Raw genomic sequence first — 23697 nt, forward strand, 5'->3', positions numbered from 1 at the left:
CAAATCCACTCCTGGTTCTCCCCCACCTATGGTTTCAGCAGCTTAATTTGGGAACAGGATCAAGACTTACGCTAGAGATTTTAAAAAATTGGGAGTCAGAAACCTTTGTCAAACCTTATGGCTCAGGTCCAGGTTATTTGAAAGACCATATTCTCCCTTATGAGCCTGCTCGTGCTTTGAGATCTTCTGGAGAAGCCCTTCTTTCAGTCCCACCATCTTCACAGGCGCGATTGGTGGGAACATGGGAGAGGGCCTTCTCGGTGGCTGCTCCAGTGCTTTGGAACCCTCCTTGATGGGCTTTCGGAAGCAGGCTAAAACTTGTTTGTTCCAGCAGGCCTTTGGATAATAATCTGGCCCTCCGTCTGTTAATGACTTACAATTTTGTTGTGTATTTTAAACATTCCCCCCCCCATGTATGTTTTAAACTTTGTAACGCCACATTGAGGCCCAGTATTGGGCAAAAGGCGGGATACAAATATCATCATCATCATCATCATCAACTGCAAATTCCTTAGAGAATTTAGTACATCCTAATCTACTTTCTGCCTACCCCTAGTCTAAGTAGCATCCGTTGTGCACCTTCCCAACTGCTTTAGTGTAAGGTAGCAAATTCATCAGAGGACAGCTTTTATATATTTGCCACTCTAGTGTGTGCCTGCGTGCATATGTAATGTATATATATGGACCTCCCTATCAGAACAAATTGGAAAGGTGCCAACCCTTCTGGGTTTTCAGCACTTACTGAAATCATTCTTCCCCCCTGCCCAACAAGCATCCCTAGGAAGATAAACTAACATGATTAGTTACACTCACACTGCATCCCAAACCACTGGCAAGCCTTTCCCAAGATTGCAAGCTGGTGACTGCTTCCAAGCATCTTTGTATGTTCCATTGGGAACAGAAGTGACTATTCCAGCTGAGATTTTTTTTTAGCCTGCTGGCATTTTCAATATTTTATCTCACATTAATGCCATGTTAAGAACCTAAGGGACTGACCAAAGGAAGGGGCCTTTGTACATATGCTGCCTTGTTTCAGAAATGGAACTCCCCCCCCCCCCCCCCGGAGCTTTTACTTAAGGACAGAACACTGTTTTGATAAATGAGCAAAGCCAAATTAATTACCTGTTGCTATCTCTGCCTCTGCTTATTGTATGCATATCAAGCGATTTAACCTTAACTTGAAGTAACCTTAACTTTACTGCTCAGATGGCATTTATTATTGTTGCTGGAATCTGCCTCTGCCTCTACTTCTTGTTTCTGTGTTTTATGGTGTTTCAAGTGTTCAGAAATATCAGCGGCAAACAATCTAGCCTCCCAGCAATGACCAAAGCTCGCAGGCTTCATTATGAGGTGAGGAATCTGGGGTGTGGGGATGCAAATGTTTAAAAACAAGGCCCGCTTGCATCTGTATTTCAGTGCAATTACTAGTGAATTGTTACCAAAAACATAAAGCTTTTTTGTTATTGTGTAGGGTCTTGTGTAGAGAAGCTGTGTCAGAACAAATCATGTAGACAGTATATGAAATTTCCATTAGAATCAAAGTCTAATAGATAGCCAACTAAATCTTCTGCCTTTTTAGTATATTTTAAAATCAATATAGTGTTTTTCACCTTTCCACCTCTGGGCCCATTCTCTCCCAAACTCCCTTTCTTTATCAGTCCTCCTTATCCTCTGCTCCATCGATCTTTCTAAGATCCTTGTGCTTCTTAGCTCCCTGGCAACTACTTCCCTAGGTCTGTGTTTATCTAACTGTTTTTCCTATAGGCCCTTCTTCCTGCCCTGCATTTTCTGAAATATGAAAACGGATCAGCCAATGTCTTGGAGACATCCTTAGGATCAGAGCAGCTCGGCCAATGGCAATCAGAATCCATTCTGATTGCCCAGACCTTTTGTGGGTAGCAAAGCAAGTCATTGCCAAAGACATCCTTACCACCATGATTGAAACAAAAACTTAGTGCATTACAGTGTAGATTTGCATAATTGAAACTCTGTTACAGATGCTATTAATGTGTGCATGTTATTATCATTATCATCCAGTCTTTCAGGGCACACTTCCCTCATAAAGATGCGAAGCACGTGAAAGTTCTATTTAAACACACATGCACAGCAGCTGCTAAAGAGTTTTTAAAGTACCAAATGCAGACCAGAATGAATGTATCTTCAGTGTTATGTTTAAAAGTGATGGAGAGTTGGGATGAGAGTTCTAAAGATGTGGGTCCACCAAGAGAACCTTATCCTAAGTACTCACTAGCCTAATGACTCACAGTGGTGGGCAAGAGAGTAGGGCCTCCATCAAGGATCTTAATGTTTGATCTTAATATGCAGGTGACTGCACATGCTATCTTCCAGGCTCCCTCCCAGATTAAGCAACACACAACACGTAAAAGTCCTTCTTACATGGCATTCTGTATGTGAAAGAAATTAAAAGCCCCTTTTCCCCAGGGAATTTATTGGCTCTGCTATTAGGTTACGATAGATGCTTTGACCATTGACAGGCTGGCTGCAGTTGTGTACAAGCTGTAAACATGAGTTTGACCTGTGTGTGGCAGAGTGGCAAGGGAATTGTGGCTTTTATAATTAAATATTGAAAAATCCAAAGAAATCCACAGTAAAGTCTGTTCTGTTGCTGCTGCTGCTGCTGCTGTGGAAGAAGATGAACTAGAGGCAGAAAAGCTCTGTCTTCTGAGATAACCCAACTGAGTAAGAACCAAGTCTTCATCCTGTCTCGGTGTCTGAGAAGATAATCGTGGCAGAAGAATAACCCTGTGCTGTTATATCTACAGCTGACGCAGGGTTGAGTCACTTTACCTTTCAGTCCCGCCTCCACCCAGCACAAAATAGGTTTGGCAGAGAGAAACAGAAGAGTGTCTGCATAATCTTGCACCATGTTCTTGTACCTTTTTCTCTAAGGCAAAAGGAAGTCATAGCAGAAGTCTCCTTGTGTGCTTATGTCATTAGTTTAGTATTTCTACTGCAGAGCCTGCGGCTTGGAATATTTGAGGATTATTTTTAACGCTTGTATTTATTTCCCTAGGGGCTGATTTTTAGGTTCAAGTTCTTGATGCTGGTCACATTAGCTTGTGCTGCCATGACAGTAATATTTTTCATTGTCAGTCAAGTGAGTATTCTAAGAAAAAGACTTTTCTCATTTAGAATTTGAGATTTTATCCTCCTTCCAAAAAAATGATGATATGCATTTCTTGATTTAGACCTTTAGCATGTCACACATTTGGGATAAAGGGAGGGTGGGGTTGGGAGTATGTCCCCCACTAAACATTTACTCCAATTGCTTTGGTTCTCTTCCAATCACTGCAGATAGAGAGAGCAACCAATAAACCCATGCGCAGACATGGTTTCCTATGTGGAAAGGCCCCTATATTTGATGTTGGGGTTAGGATTCTTGGTTTTTTTCTTGGTATTCCTCCCTTGATTATACCTACTTTTCTTCCTGGGCAGGTGACTGAAGACCATTGGAAATGGGGTGATATGACAGTTCAAGGGAACAGTGCCTTTTTCACAGGAATTTATGGGATGTGGAATCTTTATGTCTTTGCCCTAATGTTCCTGTATGCTCCTTCACACAAAAACTACGGAGAAGATCAATCAACTGGTGAGATGTGAAATGGTGTAGCTGTGACTTAGTTGAAGCTCTGTAATCAATAATTAGGTGACTGAGGCTTCTCTGTGTTTAGGAAACAGAACTGTGTCATTACAGGTCTAGTTGTATTGGGTTTAGGATTGTGACGGCTAATGACTGCTCTGTGTTACCTAAAGCTGGAGAAAATATTTTGTGGTGGCATATGCTATATAGCTGTGAAAGAAAAGGGGAAATGGAAAAGAATGTGTATAATTTGGTTTTGGGATCAGTTATTTCCCATTTTAGTATAGTCCTGAACCAGAATAAGCGTATAAATATCAACGCATTTGGATTGTACATATACTCTAGCCTATGGATTGATCATTTAGGGATGTGTTCTGTGCATCAGATCCTAGTTCAATGCAGGAATTATTTTTGAGCCTTTATAATCTATTTTTCAAATTGTGATAAAACATTTTTAAAAAACTTTTGCCTTAATGTCAGCTCTTCAAAAACAACATTCTCTTTCAGAGCCTTGGAGTGGACTCCATGACTATCTCCACACCAAGGTTGCGCTTTCATTTGAAACATTTTATGTTTTCAGGTGATCTGGGAGTAAACAGTGGAGAAGAACTTCAGCTGACTACCACTATCACTCATGCGGATGGACCAACAGAGGTTTACAAATTGGCTCGCAAGGAGGCCCAGGAATAGCCACTAAGGCACAGCCTGTTAGGCACAACCTGAGGGCAACACATGGAACGATGACAGTATTTTTCCTCCAAGGAGACATCTGAAGTCATTCCAAAAGTGCCCAGCACTGATGGTGCATTTCCACAGAACGATTGTAACCATGTGAGAACAGTTGGAAATGCTCCTTGCTAACGGTGAATCTTTCTATGGGGAAGGGGCTCATATCAGCTTTGACCTCTTCATGACACTCCTAGTTTGTCTTGAGTATTAACCCCAGAAGAGAAAGAAAGTGAGTTGACTTAGTGAAAGAATAGGTGCCCACCTTTGGGTCAGTCTCATTCATTATCAACATGCCTGCTGCTATGGATATTCTTGGGAAACAACTTGGAATAATTTACATGCTTCCTAAGTCAAGGTTTTATACCATAGTTCCAATGCCTATATTTAGAACTATTTGTGTTCTTTATACCACACATAGCCAATTCAGTTAATATTTACATAGCTTTAATAAACACATTCATGACTTCTTTTCTAGTCTAGTGTAACACTGCCTTTTCAAAAGTTTTGGTACAAAAAGGGCATTTAGCTTTACAAGTTAAAATTGTGTGTGTGTGTGTGTGTCCCAAACACGAACAAGTCTTTCCGGTGTAGATATCTTTTTATATGCCCTACGAATTCCTGTTTACTTGTATGATACATAATCCATGAAATTGAAAGGGGTGTGTGTGCGTGTTTGGTTCAAAATCTTGTGTTCTTTTCTTTTGTAAAAAATAATGCTCCATGTAGACTGGGAAATACTGTAGATTATCTTTTTTGTTTTGTTTTTTGGTACAATGAATAAAATATACAAATATTGTAGCTTCTGCTGACCTCGTTTTGTAGAGAAGTAACATGTTGTTGCATTTTAAGTCGTCTTCTTGTAGAAATAGTGACCATAGCAGAGATGATGCTGACATCTGCTGGAGATCTGATATATTCCACTGAGCTACCAGTTTCATAATAGTAAACCTAGTTCAGGATAGTGGTGGCATAAGGTTTGAGCATTTGAAAAAGTTTCAGTTCTAGTAAACACACAGAACAACTTCTAAGTCAAATATGTGACATGCCTGCAGTGTGTTAGAGCAAAGAACAAGAAGATTTGAACAGTCAACTGAATTACAAGTTGCTCAGCCCTTCTGAGGGGATATGAAGACTTGAGAATAAGAATGTAGGGAAGAAAGAGTTCAATGGTCACTGGAGAATTTGCCTTCTCCAAATCAAGTTCCATCTCTTTTTGAGCAAACAGTAATACTCCTTTTGTTATAAGAGTGCATTGTTGCACAGGTTAGATTCTGGAAGCTTCTGATGACAAGGGCTCCTTAGCAAGGGATGCAGAAGTAGGACCTGCGAACTCTGCCAGATGAGTTGAGCAAGAAGCCAAGCTCCTTTTTGGAAAAGTCTCGCTTCAACTCTTGGTGAAGTGGTGTAAATTAAAGGGGCAGGATTACCATTCTTTGTATAGATGTTATTGAGACTTTCTAAAGAGCTAGTTCAGGCCATCTACTCAGGCATTTCCCCCACTAGCACTGCTACTCCTTTAATAGCAGCGCACACAGAGAGAAATTTAGTGTGGAGATTATGGAATGGGAGAATGCCAATGCCTGCTAAAAACACCCTGATGCTCAGTGGCTTCCATGAGCCACAGAAGGCTGGGGTGGAGAGATGATAACATGGTCTTGCTGGCTCAGCTATGAGGGTTGTTGTCCCAACACATCTGGAGGGCATCAGATTAGGGAAACCTGGTTTATAGCATCCTTAAGATGTGGGGATTCACACCACTGAGTTGAATTTCACCTGCCTACACTATACAGCAAGGATGAAAGGGGGAAATACTGGTGGGTGGGTGGAGAGATTTATTACCAGCTTAGAGTTGGGTCTTGAAAAAAAATGAAAAATGGATCCCAAAGGAAGTTTTAAGGCTTTTTTCTTACCAGAACTCAATGGGCCATAGTACCTTTATCCTCACAATGAGGGTGACCATATGAAAAGGACAGGGCTCCTGTATCTTTAACAGTTGTATAGAAAAGGGAATTTCAGCAGTTGTCATTTGAATGCATGCAGCACCTGGTGAAATTCCCTCTTCATTACAACAGTTAAAGCTGCAGGAGCCCTGCCCTCTTTTGTATCTGGCCATTCTAGTATAGCTGCAGAAGTCCTGTCCTCCTTTTCACATGGTCACCCTATCAAAACTCCTTTATGGAAACATATATAAGTTCCAAGTATGATAGCCTACAATTCAAAATTTGGCTGTGTTCATCCCAAGCTTTCAAACAAATCCTGATATTTAAGTGTTTGGGATAAGGCTCTTTAATTACACTCCTTTAGGTGTAAGAAATGCACCTGCAGTATTCTTTACTATTTCCCACTTTCAATTGCAGTGATTTTCTATTTGCAGTCTATTTACGTGGACAAGGCCCAAACCTTTTTAGTTGTTGCTTAGCAACCACACTGCAGGTCTTCCTTCAGGCCTAGCAGAATGGGCTTCCTGGTGAACTCTGACCTTGATAAACATATTGACAATGGCAGGAAATAACCAAATTCTTCTTGGCAACCAGAGAAGTATCATTTGCACTTTAAGGTTAGATCACTCATAAGTGACAACCTGTAACAGCATGTTTCCAGTCCTTAGTCCTTAACAAGAGTGCTCCTGTTGATGACTCAAGCCAGCTTGGAATAGAAAATCTGTATCAGTGTTTGGATCATTGGGGGGGGGGGGGAGAAAGGACACATGTCTGTCCCAAGTCTGAGTGCTTTATTACTGTATTGCAGTGAGATTTCTAAAGAGAAAGGTGTTGGTGTCTCTTCTGTTAATGTGCTCTTTTTGCATAATGCTAATTCACTCAAAACAAAAGAAAACAAACACACAGACCAGCACCTAAGCCTGATTGACTCATTTAGCAGAACAAGGTGGTAGAATCCCAAAATGGTAGAACAGACTGTACCATTTCAGACTGTAGATAGGGATGTTTATCCCTGTAAGCTGTGCTAGTTGTGGATTTGCAGTGAGTCACATGGGAGGATTTTAAAAATGGATGTGTCTACTTGCGAGCTGAATTGGCTCCGTCTATTTTGCTGCCTCAAAACGTGCTACATCATTTCACTGCTTATGTAGACTAGACCTCTTATTCATTTAATGATAACAGCTTCAGGTTCAAGCTATGCCAATAGAAAGAGAGAGAAAATCTCTTATCAAGCTTTGAGCAATCTGTTTGCTGGATTTACTGATTTGATTTACAGTCTCTATAGTACAAAGCCTTCACTTTCTCTGTGAAACAATAATGAGCACAGCAGCATAGTTAAACTACAGAGCTTGCTACCACAAGGTATGGTGATAGACACCAATTTAGAGATGGTTTTCAATGGGGGATTAAACCAAGTCATGGACACAAAGGCTATCAATGGCTACTAGTCATGATGGCTATGTCTTACCTTCAGGATCAGGGGGAGTATGCCCCTGTATATTTCATTTCATTTATTATATTTATATACTGCCCCATAGCCGAAGCTCTCTGGGCGGTTTACAACAGTTAAAAACAGTGAGTATTAAAAAGTATAGAAAATTTAAAACCATCAAAAACATAAAAACAACGGTATTCCATTGTAAAAACAACAGCTCTGGGACCCGTTAAAAAAACAACCCCAAAACTTAGCGTTGTTAAATGCCTGGGAGAAGAGAATTTCTAGGGAACACCAGAAGGATGCTAAATATGTTCTAACTTCTTTACATTCCATTAAATAAGCACTTCCCTCTTTTTAACACTTGAGTTAACTTTTAAAAGAACCATCTCACCTTTCACTGAAATTAAAGGAATCTTTTAGTGTTAGACTCTCCAATAGATTGTTGCAGACAGAAGCGGTTGGAGAATTGCAACCCTTCTGCTTTCTAGATCCTGGGTTTTGACTGCATCCTTCCCCAGCCAAGCAGCCCACTATCCAGGACTATATGAGGACTGGCTTTTCTGTACAAGCAGAAGGAAAAGAAAGGAACCTCTCGTGCAAGCACTTGAGTCATTATTGACTCCTAGAGGGATGCCTGCTTTTGCTGACATTTTCTTGGCAGACTTTGTAGCGTGGTGGTTTGCCATTGCCTTCCCCAGTCGCAGTTACCTTTCCCCCAGCTAGCTGGGTACTCATTTTACCGACTTCGGAAGGATGGAAGGCTGAGTCAACCTGAGCCGGCTGCCTGAGAACCAGCTTCCGCTGGGATCGAACTCAGGCCGTGGGGAGAGTTTCAGCTGCAGTAACTGCCGCTTACCACTCTGCGTCACACGAGGCTCTTTCAAGCAGAAGGGGCGCCTTAAAAAGCAAACCAAGAAAGATACATCTCCTTGAAGCATTTAAAACTTTCCTTCTGCCCATCTCTTTTCCTTCAGAAATCCATGATTCATTCAATATATTGAAGCTGTTTGCTGCCGTCTGCTGGCAGCAGGACAGAGTAATCTGGAGTTGAAGATTACTCTAAAAAAGGGTTGGAGCTTTATTGCTAGCAGTGCTTTATTGCTCCAGGTTTTTGAGGGCCCCTGAACAAGACATCTCCAATGGGCATTCTCCCTCAGCGAATCTACCACTCATCACCACGGTTACTTGGTTGGCAGGCAGAGAATCAGTGAGCAAGTCAGCAGTGGCAATTTTTTTTCACAACCACTGATGTCTGGACCAGAGCGAGAAGCAGGTGAACAAGCAGGTTGTGGTGGCGAAAAGGACGAGTAACTCCAGGGGGATCTTGCCAGTGGGCCCCTGCTGGGGTGTGGGCCCTTTGCATGTGCCCATGCATGTCTATCTTTGGCACCAGCCCTGATGGCTAGTAAAAAATATCTATGGTTAAGGGAGAGGAGGGAATGTACTCCATTCCCTCTCCCCCGTTTGAGTCTCTATCAGGTGGGAACAGAAGGGACCTTGATTCATCTCTCCATCTGCAGTGCTGCTGCTTTTACAGTGGGCAAAATGAAAGCCAAAGAGGTCTTTTCCTCCTATCTCTTCCAGCAGCTTCAAAGAGAGCCATCTAAGTTGGTGGCCATCACCATACCTTGTGCTTGCAAGCTCCATTGTTTAACTATCTCTGTTCCCTCCACTGCTGCTGCCACTTCTGCATTAGCAATGCAGTCCATTCGTAACTTATTCTGCCTTGGACCTCACGCCAACACTGAATAATCTGTTCCACAAGTTTGAAGATTCTCATGCGAAGTTGCACTCTGTCTCACATATGGAAATATGTGTCCTGGGCTACAAATTTAACCCTGGTGCTAAATCAGGACATCTCAGCCCCATTTTCATTAGAGCCAAGCACCAACTTTTCCTGGGCTTCTCTCCCCACCCCACCCCAAATTGGTTTAGGGCAGTGCAGAAGCAGCCACCCTCACTAGTCCAAGATGGAGCAGGTTTTTTGCAGGTTTTTTGCCCTCCAGATGTTTTGGACTAGAACTCCCAGCATTCCTGACCATTGACTATGTTGTCTAGGGCTGATGGAAATTGAAGTCCAAAACAGCAGAAGAGCACTGCATGTGGGAAGGCTGTGCTAAGGGGGTAAAGAGTCAACCCACCCAGGCCTTAGTTGAAGGCTCAGCCTCCGGATTCTCCCCTTCAGGTCACCTGTGGCCACCACAGGAGGCCTGAACATTTACAAGACAGTTCTATAGTGCCGGGGAAAATTCAGCATTCTGATATAATCACAAACATATACAGGAAGAGAGAACACTCATTTTTCAAGCTGAACGACATTACTAACCGGAAGATGGGATCAGCAAGCTCAGGAGACCCCCAAAGTTTGCAGAAGTACAAAAAATGTTTCAAACCACATACACACACAAGCCCAATGAGGACTGGGCAAGGGCACACAGTACTGAATGTTAAGGAGAGAAAGAAAACCAGGGGGCGGGGAGAGGGGGGTGAGGAAAGAAACCTAGCTGGCTAGGGCCCTGTACAGCAGGGGTCCCCAACACACTCCCCTTCAAAAATTTGTTTTTAATAAAAATCTTGGAAACATCGGGGGGGCAGATTCTCTTTCCCGTTCTTCCACCTGCTGTGGATCAGCTATTTTTATTTAGTTATTTAATCTCTATACCACCCAATGGCCGAAGCTCTTGTATGGTTTTCTGGCCCTGCTCAATCTCCCACCCACACAGACCTTTTCCCTTGGGTCCCTCTCCCTCCACTCCCAGCCTGTAGCCTCACTTGTTCTATCCTCTGAATCTTACTGTTTCTCTCCTTCCTAGCCCCTTGCCTTGCTCTTTCTTTATCCCTTTGCATTGTGCTTTCCCCTACCTCTCAGGCTCTAGCTTTGCAGTTTCTCCCCCATCTCTTTGCATTGCTGTTGCTCCCCACTCCCAGCTTCTAGCCTTGCTCTGTCTCCCCCTCTACCCCTTTGCCTTGCTATGGGAAGTTCCATATAGCCATTGGGACTAGTAGCCAGTTGCTCATAGATCAATCCTCAATGTATTTGACTCATCCTTTTTTAAAGCCACCTAAACTAGTGGCCATAATCACAGCACTGTTTGAGCCTGATCAGGGTATAGCAACATATTTTGGGGTCCTCAGATGGCCACACCCATCCCCCCTGGATCCACCCTCTTCCCCCCAACCACTAATGGTAGTTACAGCCAGTAAGAGCTCTAAGCTAAAATATGCTAGCACTTTTGGTATTTTGGCCCCACCCCTTTTGTTTTTGGCTCCACCCACCACTGGAACACAGGCCCCCAAAACTTCTCCAAAATGGAATTCAGTCCTCATGCTGAAAAAGGTTCTGCAGCTCTGACATATATCATGGGCTTGGGGCTATGTGAATTGGTCCCACCTCGAACAGCTATCAATGGCTACTAGTCCTGATGGCTAAGTGCAACCTCTAGTATCAGAGGCAGTAAGCCTGTATACACTAGTTGCTGGGGAACATGGGTGGGAGGGTGCTGTTGCACCATGTCCTGGTCGACAGCTGGTTGGCCACTGTGTGAACATGGTGGTTCTTATGTTTTTACATTAGCTGCACACTGGCTCCACTCTCAAGTTTCGGGAGTTGAGGGGAAGTCTGAAGAGGCCTTGTGTTTGAATGTAAGGCCTCACCTGATCAAGCAGGGTTGCTGCTTGTACAGAGGCTTCTACTTCCGGGCAAAGTATTAAGTGTTGATTATTACCTTTAAAGCCCTGCATGTTTTGGGTCCAGGTTACCTGTGGGATCGCCTTCTCCTGTACAATCTGCCCTGCACACTCGGGTCCTCTGGGAAGAATTTACTTCAGCCAGCAAAAACTAGATTAACAACTGTTACCCAGAGGACCTTCTCTGCTGACGCTCCCAGACTGTGGAATGGCCTGCCAGGAGAGATCCGCCAACTCAGTAGTCTTTCTGAATATAAAAAAGCAATAAAGACTGATCTCTTACGGCAGGCCTACCCAGTCAAATTTTAAGATGTCTGGCTGTCTGTTTTTTTAATAATGTATTAGTTTTTATGTGTTTAATCAGTTTTATGTATTTTATAATATTTTGTATTCCTTGTTGTTCCCCACCTCGATCTAAAGGGAGAGGTGGGTAATAAATATTATTATTATTATTATTATTATTATTATTATTATTATTATTATATTAATCTCTGAGTAATGAACACAAGTAGAAGCTCTCTACAGACCACCCTGTTCAACATGGGGAGGTCAGGCACTGAGGAAGCGGGTATGATGGGGGCCAAGGTCAACACGCCCTCTTCCACACACTGCTACATTCCTGTTCAGGCATAATGTCTGAATAGGGTTCGTTATCTCACGAAGATGGATTCCATCCTTTATCATGCATTATGCGTAGTCTCAAAAGAGCCCTGTAAATTATCTAAAGCTGATGGAGAGCAAGCAGGAAGTTTAGTAGTCTTCAGGTCAAAAGCAATTTCTCCTCACTGCATCACCCTTGACTCTCAGTTAAGCTACATGCCATTTTATGTGGGCCTTCCCCTCCAGCAAATACTTTTTAAAAAAGAAAGAAAAAACCCAATTATACTCATATTGTTAGGAAACCGTCTTACCTTAATGAGGAATTTTGGCTCATTCAGCAAAACATCCAAGGATACTCTCAATGTCTGCCATTTATGGGACTTAATGTGCCTGTATTAGCATCAAGAATTGGCATTACTGGGACCACAGGATCGGATATGCTATGAAGCCAAATGAACATTTAAATCATTTTGTACAATAAATGTCAACAGAAAGGAGATGACCCTAGCACAATCTGTCACCCCAAGGCTTCTGTACACGGAAGCAGCCATCTAAGTAATTACGAGACGCCATTGGAGGCAATAGAACAACCACAAATGGGATCTGTAACACAATGTTGCAGTGTGAAGTGCAGCCATTCCGGATTCCAGTCATTCCATCCCCCACTCCAGTGTTCTTTCTCTTCCCCAACAGTCAGTCAGCATTCTATGGATACCAAGTTCTCATTAGGTTTGGGGGGCGGCGTGTTCTCCCCCCCCCCCCCACACACACTGACTTTCTTCTTCTAAAGATCTGTTCTACTTCTACAAACTTGTCCAAAGCCTGCTAATATCTCCCTCTTGTACATTGGCTGTTTCAGCTACGTAAGCAACAGCACTCATGGCCTGAACATCAGAAATCAAAGGAATGGGTTAGGCCAGAACAGATTATCTGGTGATGATATGGAAGATGGGACCACATGTTGAAGGCTTTATGATATGTTTTGATTGATTCCATATCTTATGGTAGAGTTGCCAGATTACAGCCCAAAGATTAATTCTATACCTTTAGAGCAGTATCCAATACTGCCATTGTGATCTCACTTGTTCTGTTGCGTACCCACCACTCATGCACCAGGAAGCTAGCAGGTGGAAATGCTTGTTTCCAGATCAGGACAGATCTACAGAGCTTCCTTCTGCACTCAGCTGACCTGCCCAGCCTAAGGGCAGTATTCACCTCTGCCCAAGCCTTACAGGGAGATAGCGGTTAAAAAGCTATCTCCCTGTAAGGCTTGGGCAGAGGTGGATACTGCCCTTAGGCTGCAATCCTATAGTCACTTGCCTGGGAGTAAGTGCCATTTAACAACCTGTCTGGTTGTTTTATTGTGGTTTTAATTTTTGTGAACCGCCCAGAGAGCTTCAGCTATTGGGCGGTATAAAAATGTAATAAATAAATAAATAAATAACCTCTGAGTGGATATGCATAGGATCATACTGCAATCTTTTTATTCTCTCAGTATTTTAACACTTAATTTTAACTTAAATTTAAAATTTACTGTTTTAACTCTGTATTTTAATCTTATATCAATTTTGCTGCGTGGTTTTATCCTGGTTGTGCTTTTTATACTGTATTTTGTATTTGTGCTTTTAACCTGTTGGTTGTTTTATTATGGTTTTAATTTTTGTGAACTGCCCAGAGAGCTTCGGCTATTGGGCGGTATAAAAATGTAATAAATAAATAAATAAATACTGTTAAATTCCTTGTTTAAGTCAGGGACTGAGCAGCCATAGCATTTCCTACCCTTTTGACCACACCTTTTTGACTACTTCCCTCTTGCTGTCTCTATGACATACCTAGAGCCATGTTCTCTATAGCAAGCGGGTGGGGGGAGCGGAGTGAATGAAAAGATCAATGGGGAAATGGGCAGAAGAACCTACAGCTGCTGGGAAGTGTAAAGGTATAGCATCCCTCTCTAGCAACCTGATCTAATGGAAGGAAGCAACAGGTGCATAACCGCCCAGAGAGCTTCGGCTGTGGGGTGGTATATAAATGTAATAAATAAATAAATAAATTTATTGATAACTGCTATGCATTTTGAGTTCAAAAACACATCCTCTTCATCAGAGAATATCTAGTTCAACGAAAGGTTCTCTTGTTAAAATGTGGCTCCACAATTCTTGTAATGAATTTTGAATTCATTTTGAGGCAGTCTTCCACCACTGCAACTACAGTTCTGTGAAAAGCTACCCTCACTTTAGCTAAAGTTTTAATCCACTAAATGCATGAATGTCCTCCGATCTCTAGCATTACCACTCCACTACTCTCAAAACTGGTGCAGATTCATTCTCTGGGAAGCAAACAACCCCACCTCCGTTAGACAAAAAGGGCTTGATGTCACCAGAGCTTTCAGTTTTGTGACTGGAAATGGGGAGGAAGCGACTGGCATCAAATCTGAGCATCTTCTGTTGTTACATACAGGAAGACAGAACTGAGTGGACAGGAAAAAGCACTGTTAATCACTGTTAATCTTACAGAGGGTATGTTAGTACACGTGTGTACATCAGAAGGATAGGACTTGCCTGCAGCCTCCTGCCAAGGGGCGGAAATGATCTCTGTTCCAAGGGCAGGCAAGAGAGGCTTTCAGTCACCATGGTTATGTACTCCTGTTTTCTGGGGAGAAAGCCAGCAGGAGCATGAATCAGCATGGATTGATCGTGACCAGACTTACAGAGCCCCCATGCTCTTTAAGCCAGCTAATCACAGGTGCTTTCAGTCCCTGTAGAAAACGGAGTGGGAGATGAAGAGGAACTGAAAATATAGGTCCCTTCAGCCACAGGCAGCCTTTGGAATCTGCCTTATCCTAACCTATATCTATATCTAGTCAAATCCCAGCTCTTTTGGTAATGGCACTTGATTTGGGCTGCTGGAAATTCCCTAGGTTGGATCCAGGATCTGCCTTCCACAACAGGAAGGAGACTTCTGCTGATTTGGGGAGGGGGAGGGAATCCCATATCTCCCACACACCACAGCTCAACCCATTTGGCAGAGTGTCCCAACACACTGTATAGAATTTTCTGGAGGGTGGAGGGGCTGCCATGGAAAGGAGAGGATGGGGGGGATCCATTTCCACCAGTGCAATTAATCTAATTTAAATATGAATCCAACCCACTGTGGTTCACCAGATGTGATGTGGGCCAAGGCTCTGAGATGCAGAAATTCAGAACCCAATCATTTGTGGATTTGCTGGGTAGCTAGTATCTCCTCCTCCTCCTCCTTATCGTCATTATTAAGACTCATCTCAGTTCTGTTATGGGCCCAACTAGACAATATATTAAATGTGTGTATGTACTTAGCCATGTTGAGGCAGAGGGGACAACTATGGGCCAGTTTGCATGACACACTGAGCTCACCATGGGTTATTTAATCCACTATGAGCCATGGCAAATACCAGATGCATGTGGCCACCATTATGAATATGTAAGCCCTGATGGAGCTGCAGTGTGTCATTTGAACCTGGCCACTGCAGTTATTGGGAGGCTAAACAACCCTCACATAACTCTACTACAAGTCAATCAGTATTGGGATCATGGTGTGCAGGATTTTTTTCCAACTCTTTCCTCCCCAACCAGTGTTCCAGTAAATCCCACCCTCATCCAAAGCTACTTTTCACCTGAGGGGTAAAGCTGTCTTTGACACCTCCCAGCAGAAATAACAGTTGGGGGGGGGTCACTGGGACCGTGACAGGGGGAAAGAGTAAAATTCCCTTTCACATGCCTCAGTTCCAATTCTGATCACTCTGCCCCAAGCCAAAGCTCTTGTTTTACAGTTTTAAAAAATGTACAGAAATATTTAACATATATTTTGTTAAATAGTTTGGCCCTGAGAAGAGAAGCTAAGCCTGGGATCCCATGCATGCTTACCTGGAAGGAGATTTCACTGAAGACCATTGGATGGCGTATGAGTAAACAACATGCATGAGATCAGGCTGTAAAGTATTTTGCACACTTGTCACCTGATCTGCTGGATGCTTACTCAGTAGTAAGCCCTACCAAGTTCAATGGATCTTAGATAAGGGATGCAGTCTCTGTGTGCAATCTAAATTGAAAGTTATAGCTGTGTATTTATCCTAAGGAGTATTTTGGAGTTAAGCATTTTGGAAGATCACTCTTCACAGTTAGTTTTCATTTTAACTCTCTCCTGAAGCCCATGTGACACCCAGGTGGGTGATCAATGTGGTGTGTGTGTGTGTGTGTGTGTGTGTGTGTGTGTGTGAGAGAGAGAGAGAGAGAGAGAGAGAGAGAGAGAGAGAGAGAGAGAGAGAGAGAGAGAGAGCGCTTCACTGGACCTACTGGGTATGTATGTATCTCAACTAGCATCTGATGTCCATTATGGTTTGTAGCCGACACCTACACTGTGCTAAATTCTGCCTAGCTGAAGAGGGCCAACCTTCACCTTTTACATTCAAAAGTAGGGAAGGGTGGGGTGGAAAAACAATCAAGGGAGGGTCAGGGTCAGCCCAGGTGCCTTCCATTTTCTCCCACATCTGAACATGAGTGGCTATCTACTCCTTGCAAAATCCTCCTTTCAGATTTATGCTGCATTGGAGAACTTAATGCTCCTGTAAGGACATAGCCAAGGAAAGACCAAAGAGGTAAACTCAGCAATTCATGCCATTAAGCAGAGGTGTCCATAGGGTGACCATATGAAAAGGACAGCAGGGCCCCTGTATCTTTCAGCAGCATCACATGAGGGAAAATCGCATTTGCTAACCTTTGGTTCTCGCCCACGTGTTTGTCCCTCATTACTTCCTCTTTTGAAAAAGGAAGTAAACAATGTGAAAGTGACCCATTCAGTGCTCCATTCTAATCATGCTGCTTCTCTTGCACACAGCAGGAGATAGTGGCAACTTTCATTTTAAGTCAGACTTATTGGGGTGGTTTTTTTGTGGCCCGAAGAAGGCTAGAAGGGGCGGGAGGCAGACAACGTCGTGAGAGGGACCTACGAAAATCCATGAGTTCCCAGTAACAAGCATGCAATAAAACGCTCGTCCGATGGAGCTCTACAACAGTTGTACAGAAAAAGGAATTCCAGCAGGTGTCATTTGTATGTGTACAGCATCTGGTGAAATTCCCTCTTCATCACAATAGTTAAAGGACCCCTGCCTAGTGTGGCCAGTTACAAAAAAGGGCAGAGCTCCTGCAACATTAACTGTTGTGATGAAGAGGGAATTTCACCAGGTGCTGCACGCATACAAATGACACCTGCTGAAATTCCCTTTTCTATGCAACTGTTAAATATACAGGAGTCCTGTCCTCTTTTTCATGTGGTCACCCTACCATAGCTGATCTCGCCAACAAAAGAGTACGTTCCACTGAAGTTGGAAATTATTCCCACTGGCTCTAATATATTCGAACAGCACCTCCGGCACAAACTGCCTATTAAAATCAGTCCCCGACAACTACCTCCTGTTCTTACTCAATATCATTCAGGGATTGCCTCTGACTGCCATCTTGCCTTTGATGAATAGGCTCTCGGCTGCTGGGATTTCATGATATTTGGAAATGAACCAGGAAATATATTCCAATGCTGTATGTGAGAGCATATTTGCCCATGCTGTTACATGGCATATTCATTTTTAATTTTAGAACATATTAAATATGAATACAGTGCCTACCCCTTCAGTCCTGTATGCAAATCTATTCTAGGACATTTTTAAAAATAGATTATTCCTTACTGAGATTCACAAGGAACTACCTCGAATTAATGAAGATACTTTCTGCCCCATCCTACTTATAGCTGTAACAGGCAGATTCTGGTAAGCCGTGATGGTGACCAGATGCAAAAGAGGGCAAGGCGCCTGCAGCTTTAACTGTTGTGAGGAAGAGGGAATTTCACTGGGTGCTGTATTCATACAAATGAGACCTGCTGAAATTCCCTTTTCTATACAGCTGTTAAAACAGTGGTTCCCAAACCTTTTCAGGTAACCGCCCCCTTGGTTCCACAGACTCATGCCCAGTGCCCCCTGCGCGTGGCCCCTTTAAATGGGAAGCACACGCCACAGGCTTGCCGAGGGAGGGAAAAGAGAGCAAACGCCTGTTTTACAGCTGGCGGTGCGGGGCACACCAAGCAGGGTATGTCTCTTCATTAGCGTTCTGGTGCTTTTGAAACATTTCAATTCACCGTTAAAAGGACTCTTCTTAAACAGCATTAATACATGTGTGGATTCTTCCCCTATATGGCTTGGGACCAAAGTACCTTCTCCCCAAAAAATGTCCCTGGGTTTTAAGACCTTCTGGAGAGGCGCTTCTCAAAAAAGACCACCTCGAGCACCCCCCCTGCTGCCCCCTTGCCTCTTAGCACCCCCCTGCTACCCCCTTGCCTCTTAACGCCCCCCTATGCTGGGAACCACTGTGTTAAAACAACAGGAGCCCTGTCCTCCTTTCCATATGGTCACCCAGTTTAAAAATATGGACATGAACTCACTAAGAAACACAAGTGCAATATCTATATCTTTAAATGAAGGGCCTAGATCTTGATATTCCCTTTGTAATACATAAGCAGGCTCCATATGAAAGCAGAGCCAGATTTGATTCATTTTTAAAAATAAATAAATACTTGGGCAGGGTGGTTGAGAAAAGGCATAGTATATATGTGTACTCAGCATTTCCACACTCTGGGAAACTATAGCTAAAATAACTGCTTTTAGGAACTGCAGAAATACAGCTGCCCCAAACAATAAACGCTGGAAAACGCTGGAACATAAAGCCAAGATACAGATCTGTAATTAATTTGTCTTCATTTCAGATGCAAATAAATAACCATCAGTACAACTCAAGAAGAAATAAGCTGTTTGGCAGCAGCACTGGACTCCCACCAGCTCAGGAGGGGCAGGGAAAGTCTTGCTTTTATTTGTGATATATAGAATTATCTCTAATAGCTGTATGACAAGCAGATATTCAACAGGTTCAGCATCCTCATGCTGGGCAAAGCTGTACCAAGCATCTGCATAGATTCTTACAACAGGGCTGGGTGTGGCATTACCCCACAATTGATTATATTATATATGTCTGATTAGTATGTCTGGTAAGTATGGAATGTTAGAACTGAGTGGGTGTAAAAAAGAGAGAGAACTGAGTGGGTCTGGTTCATGATGTAATAGATAGGGGGGAAAGGAGCATATAAGGAGAGTGTTGGGAGTTTGGGAGTGAGTGAGTAGAGTTGTTTATTTGTGGAGTAAGAAGAGTTTGGATTCTAGGGACTTAGGATTTGTGTAAAGAGAGTGAGGTGGTTGGTATTTGGAGAATTTAGTCTGGGCAGGATTGAAAGTATTATATTTTTATATAAACCTTTACAGAACAATAAACTTATTATTTTGGTAGCTACCAAATACCACATGTCAGCTTGGCATTATTTACCTGCCTTACAGTTATTAAACACCCATCCCGTATTATAACCCCAGTATATTTAGAGCAGATCTTATATTAAACCTGTTTCCCTCATAGCTAGGGGAAAGGTTTTAATTAAACCTCCCTCAGGTTTTCAAGTGGTGGTGCTTGGCCTGAGAAGGGTTTATGCGACGCGATGGGCCTAGTGTAAGGTCTGTGATGTTGCAGTGGGCAACTTGTAGGCCAAAAAACTCACATCAACATGCCTCACCATGGGCTATGCCGGCTTGGGGTTGTAGGCCAAAAAAATCAACATTCTACAGGATCACAAATTCCTACCCCTATTTTACAGACATAGACAATCTGTCAGGGAAAAGGCAACTACTCTAAATATTAAAGTGTAAAAGTCTCCTTGTCTTATTATCAAGATTTTATATCATTACTAATGAAAACAGGGAGTCCCCATTTCAACTGGGGCTACATCAATCTTTATGGGATTCACATCTCTTCTTAATCCCCCCTTTTCTGCATGGCCTTTTGCTTATTTCCTTAAGCCCCCTGCCCAACTGTACTGAGTCTTTTTATTCATGTAACTGCATTTGCTAATGATCATCCCTTTTTATTTTGTCTCTCCTTTCCTTCCCCTCTGCCCTCCCTCGCCTTGTCTATTATAGATTGTAAGCTCCTTGAGGGCAAGGTCCCATCCTCCTTTTGCCTATGTGTCTGCTGCTGCTTCTGCCGCTGCTGTTGTATAGATAGTATGTGAAGGAGTGCTGCTTCGGCCACTCCTGTGGGAGAACTTTGTTTAATGGAATAGTGCACTCGACGGGGGAGATTATACAATGGAGCCCTTCACACATTTTAATCAATTGATTATTGCATAACCAATGGAGCAGCCTGTTGTTTTTATGCGTAAATTTTAAAAAAAGTACTGTGCATTGTGTGTCCGTTGTGCCCTCGCGACACAATAATCAGCTCAAGGGACAGTTGCCTCATGACCCCCCCCCCCCATTGGTTATTGTGTTGTCCGAACCAGGCCAGAGAAAACTAGGTTCACAGATTGGAAGAGGCGAGAGGTAATGGTTCTTCTGGCCAGAGGTGGGCAACTTATCGCCCACCATATATTCACATCAGTCCTCACCACTGGCTATGCTCAGGCTGATGGAGGTTGTAGGATAAAACATCTAAGTGGCTACAAGCTGCCCATCCCTTCACTAGGCAGTGATTCCCAAACTTTGGTCCCCAGATTTTTTTGTTGTTGGACAACAAATCCCATCATGCCCAACCATTGGCCATGTTAACTAGGGATGCTGGGAGTTCCAGTCCACACAACATCTGGTAACCCAATATTGGGAGCCACTGCACTAGTGGTACATCATTGATTAAAAGCACCTGATCGTGAAAGTGGTTGATTTGCTGTAGGAAAAGAGCCAAGGATCCAGATGGGATTATTTCAATATTCTAAAAACAAACAAACTAATACTCCCCATGTATTGCTGAGACTTTGCCCTTCAGAAGTCTTTATTTATTAACTCCATTTCTAGCCTGCCTTTCCTCCAAGAAGCTCAAGATGGTTTCTCTCCCAGCCCACATTTTAGCCTCACAGCAATTCTGTATGGTAGGTTAGGCTCAGACAGTGGCTGGCCACAGGTCACGTAGTGAACTTTATGGTTGAGTGGGGATTTAAACTAGGTCTCCCTGATCCTAACTTGACACTATAACCCCTACACCACGCTGCCAGCTCTGTCCCATAACTACTCTGGTAACACTGTTACCACCAGACCTAATAACGCCATCACAGGTTCATATAATGGTTCACCTTCCATTGCGATATATGCCATCATGGGCCAGCAATGCCTTTCTACAAACAAGCCCGTTTCTACACAAAAGAATAAATGGACACAAATCTGATGGCAAAAATGGCAATGTTCAAAAGCCAGTAAGGGAAACACTTCAACTGCCCCAGACACTCTGTCACTGACCTTAGGCTGGCCATTCTTAAACAAAGGAACATGAAAGATAAAACAGCTGAGCTACAATATATCAAGGGTTCAGCTCTATCTCTTGTGGCTTGAACAGGCGCACCTTGTTTGTGCCACACTACAGGTGTTCATCAGCTCACCCATGCCAGCAGGTCTTATCACCAAAGAACTAACTGCTTTCTGAATGGCATCTGTGAATACAGTAATTATCACTGTCTGTACTTTCTGCATTTCCTTTCCTTCTGACTTAACTATTGACAATCCCCTGCCCCTGCTGCCTTCAGTCATGTGTTTATGCTTGCAGTATAACTTGGGAGAACACTTCATGCATTTGGTGAAGTGGATCTCTGGACCATGCCAAGTTTAGTTCATAATAAATGTATTAATCTTTAAGGTATCATGAAATGATTTATTTTTGCTGTAACAGACAGTGCAACCCTATATGTGTCTACTCAGACATAATCCCCATTGTATTTAATGGGGCATAACTCCCTGATAAGGACAAATAGGACTGCAACATATGAAGGCCCTCTGGAAAGTGTCTTTCCATTTTGAAAATGTACAGCTGTGACAGTTGCAGGAACTGTTAGCAGCGTGAAATTATTTTAAATATGTATATTATCCATCGCTTTTCTTTTCTTTTTAAAATAGTTGCAGATGTTGGACAAGTTCTGAAACCGCAGGGCTGCTACCTCTTCATGCCCCCCCCCCGCCCAGCCTCGACCTTTAACAGCTGAATGACCAAGCAGAAATTCAACAGGTGCAGCAGACTTACCCAAAACAGTGGGGGCGGGAAGGATTGTGTCACCTGTATTGAGAGACACTACATAAATGGTTCCACTCCACTCAGCTCTGTTTTTAAGAGCGTAACAGCAAGAAGGCTGCTAAGTTTCGTGCGTGTGTGTTTCGTCTGTAAGATCAGTCTGCATCAAGGATTTCAGCCGAAGAGGCAGAGGGAGCGCCTCTTTCTTCTTTGTAGCGAAAAATACCCCCAACAGGAAGCTCTATCTTTGGATTAAAAACAACACACACACCCTTCCCAAGGTTCGAATGACTATATTATGAATTATTCTTCTTCCTCTAGCGGCATGAATGGGATGTTCCGCTACTCAGGACAATGAATGGACGGGGAGGCGGGGCTGCCGCTTCCCCACCATTTCAGCGGTGCCGAGCTGGAGGGCTGGGCTAGGCTGGGCACCACACCAGCGCGGTGTTTTGTTGCCGGCGGCGCCGCGTGCAAGGGAAGGGCTGGGAGAGGCTGCTGCCGCCGCCGCCGCCGGGTGCCTAGCTGGCCGCGATGGTGCCTCCCTGCCTGGGCTGCCACCCGGCAGAGGCTCGGAGAAGCGCGTTTCCCAGGAGCGCCTCCCCTGGCGACGCCCGGCGGGCCGAGCGGGTGCCTTGCCTCCCGAGCCCTTGCAAGACCCCGAGAACAACGAGGTGAAGAGTCCCGAGCGTCGGTGTGGACCGGGTGGCCTGCGTGGGCTGCTTCGCGTGGGGAGCGGGCTGCTCCCGTCGCCTCCGCCCTCGGCGCCAGAGCGAGATCGGCGCCCCTTTGTCTGCTTGAGTCGCCGGCGAGGCTTGCCCCTGACATCTGTGCGCGGTTTGTGGTTGATGGGCTAGCGCTGCTGCCGCCTGCCTCGCCCTTTGGGGCTACTAAGCGGGTAGAAGGAAGGCCTCTTCCGAGCGCTGGGATGGGCGAGCAGCAGCACTTCTTGTTGTTGTTTACTCTTGGCTGGAGAGGCATCTAGGCAAGGTTGCCTTCCACAAATCTGAGCACAAGGTGAAGCTTCCTGCCTGAGCTTGCTGATCTTTGCATCAGCCGGTGTAGGAGTATACTGATGAGTTGTATCCAATGGTCGTCTGAATTAAGTTCCATTCAGTTCAATGGGTCTACTCTAAGTAGGACTAACATTAGATACAGCCAAATAATATCCTCCCCTGCAATATAAAGATCCCCCCCCCCAATCTCCAGTTACTATTGTGCATGTGTGAGAGGGGGAGAGAGAGAATGAATGTCCCTGTAAACATCTTTACATCTCAGTCCTAAGCAACAGTTGCTTGGAAGAAAATCCCCCATTCACTCTAGCGAAGCTTAATTTTGTGAAAGAGGCTTAAGAGTGGGATGTTTAATTTGCAAATGTCTTTATAATTCTATTCTGTTTGCAACAGGACAACACGACCAGGTAGGTTGCTGGTTATTACTCCTCTCTAACAGGTGAACACACTGAAATTGGGAGCAGAGGGGTAGGAGGAACGGGGTGGGGGTGGGGAGGTCCTGGGTTCAGTTTCTGACATCTCCAGTTCAAAGGATCAGGTTCCAGGAGATGAGCAAAGCTGTCTGCCCGAGAACCAGCAC

At 43.8% G+C, this 23697-nt stretch overlaps 1 protein-coding gene across 1 annotated transcript in view; it reads left to right on the forward strand.

Moving 5' to 3' along the window:
* The window catches only part of WLS (Wnt ligand secretion mediator), a 52250-nt gene extending 47200 nt beyond the window's left edge, over positions 1 to 5050 (forward strand). The window contains exons 9-12 of the mRNA XM_063137574.1: positions 1207 to 1350; positions 3035 to 3118; positions 3457 to 3610; positions 4182 to 5050. Of these exons, the coding sequence (XP_062993644.1) occupies positions 1207 to 1350; positions 3035 to 3118; positions 3457 to 3610; positions 4182 to 4291 (492 nt within the window). The 3' untranslated portion in view covers positions 4292 to 5050. The remainder of the gene's footprint in view (positions 1 to 1206; positions 1351 to 3034; positions 3119 to 3456; positions 3611 to 4181) is intronic.
* Positions 5051 to 23697: the final 18647 nt, after the last annotated feature.

The sequence above is a fragment of the Elgaria multicarinata genome, chromosome 1 (assembly GCF_023053635.1).
Source record: "Elgaria multicarinata webbii isolate HBS135686 ecotype San Diego chromosome 1, rElgMul1.1.pri, whole genome shotgun sequence".
In the NCBI taxonomy this organism is placed as follows: Eukaryota; Metazoa; Chordata; class Lepidosauria; order Squamata; family Anguidae; genus Elgaria; species Elgaria multicarinata.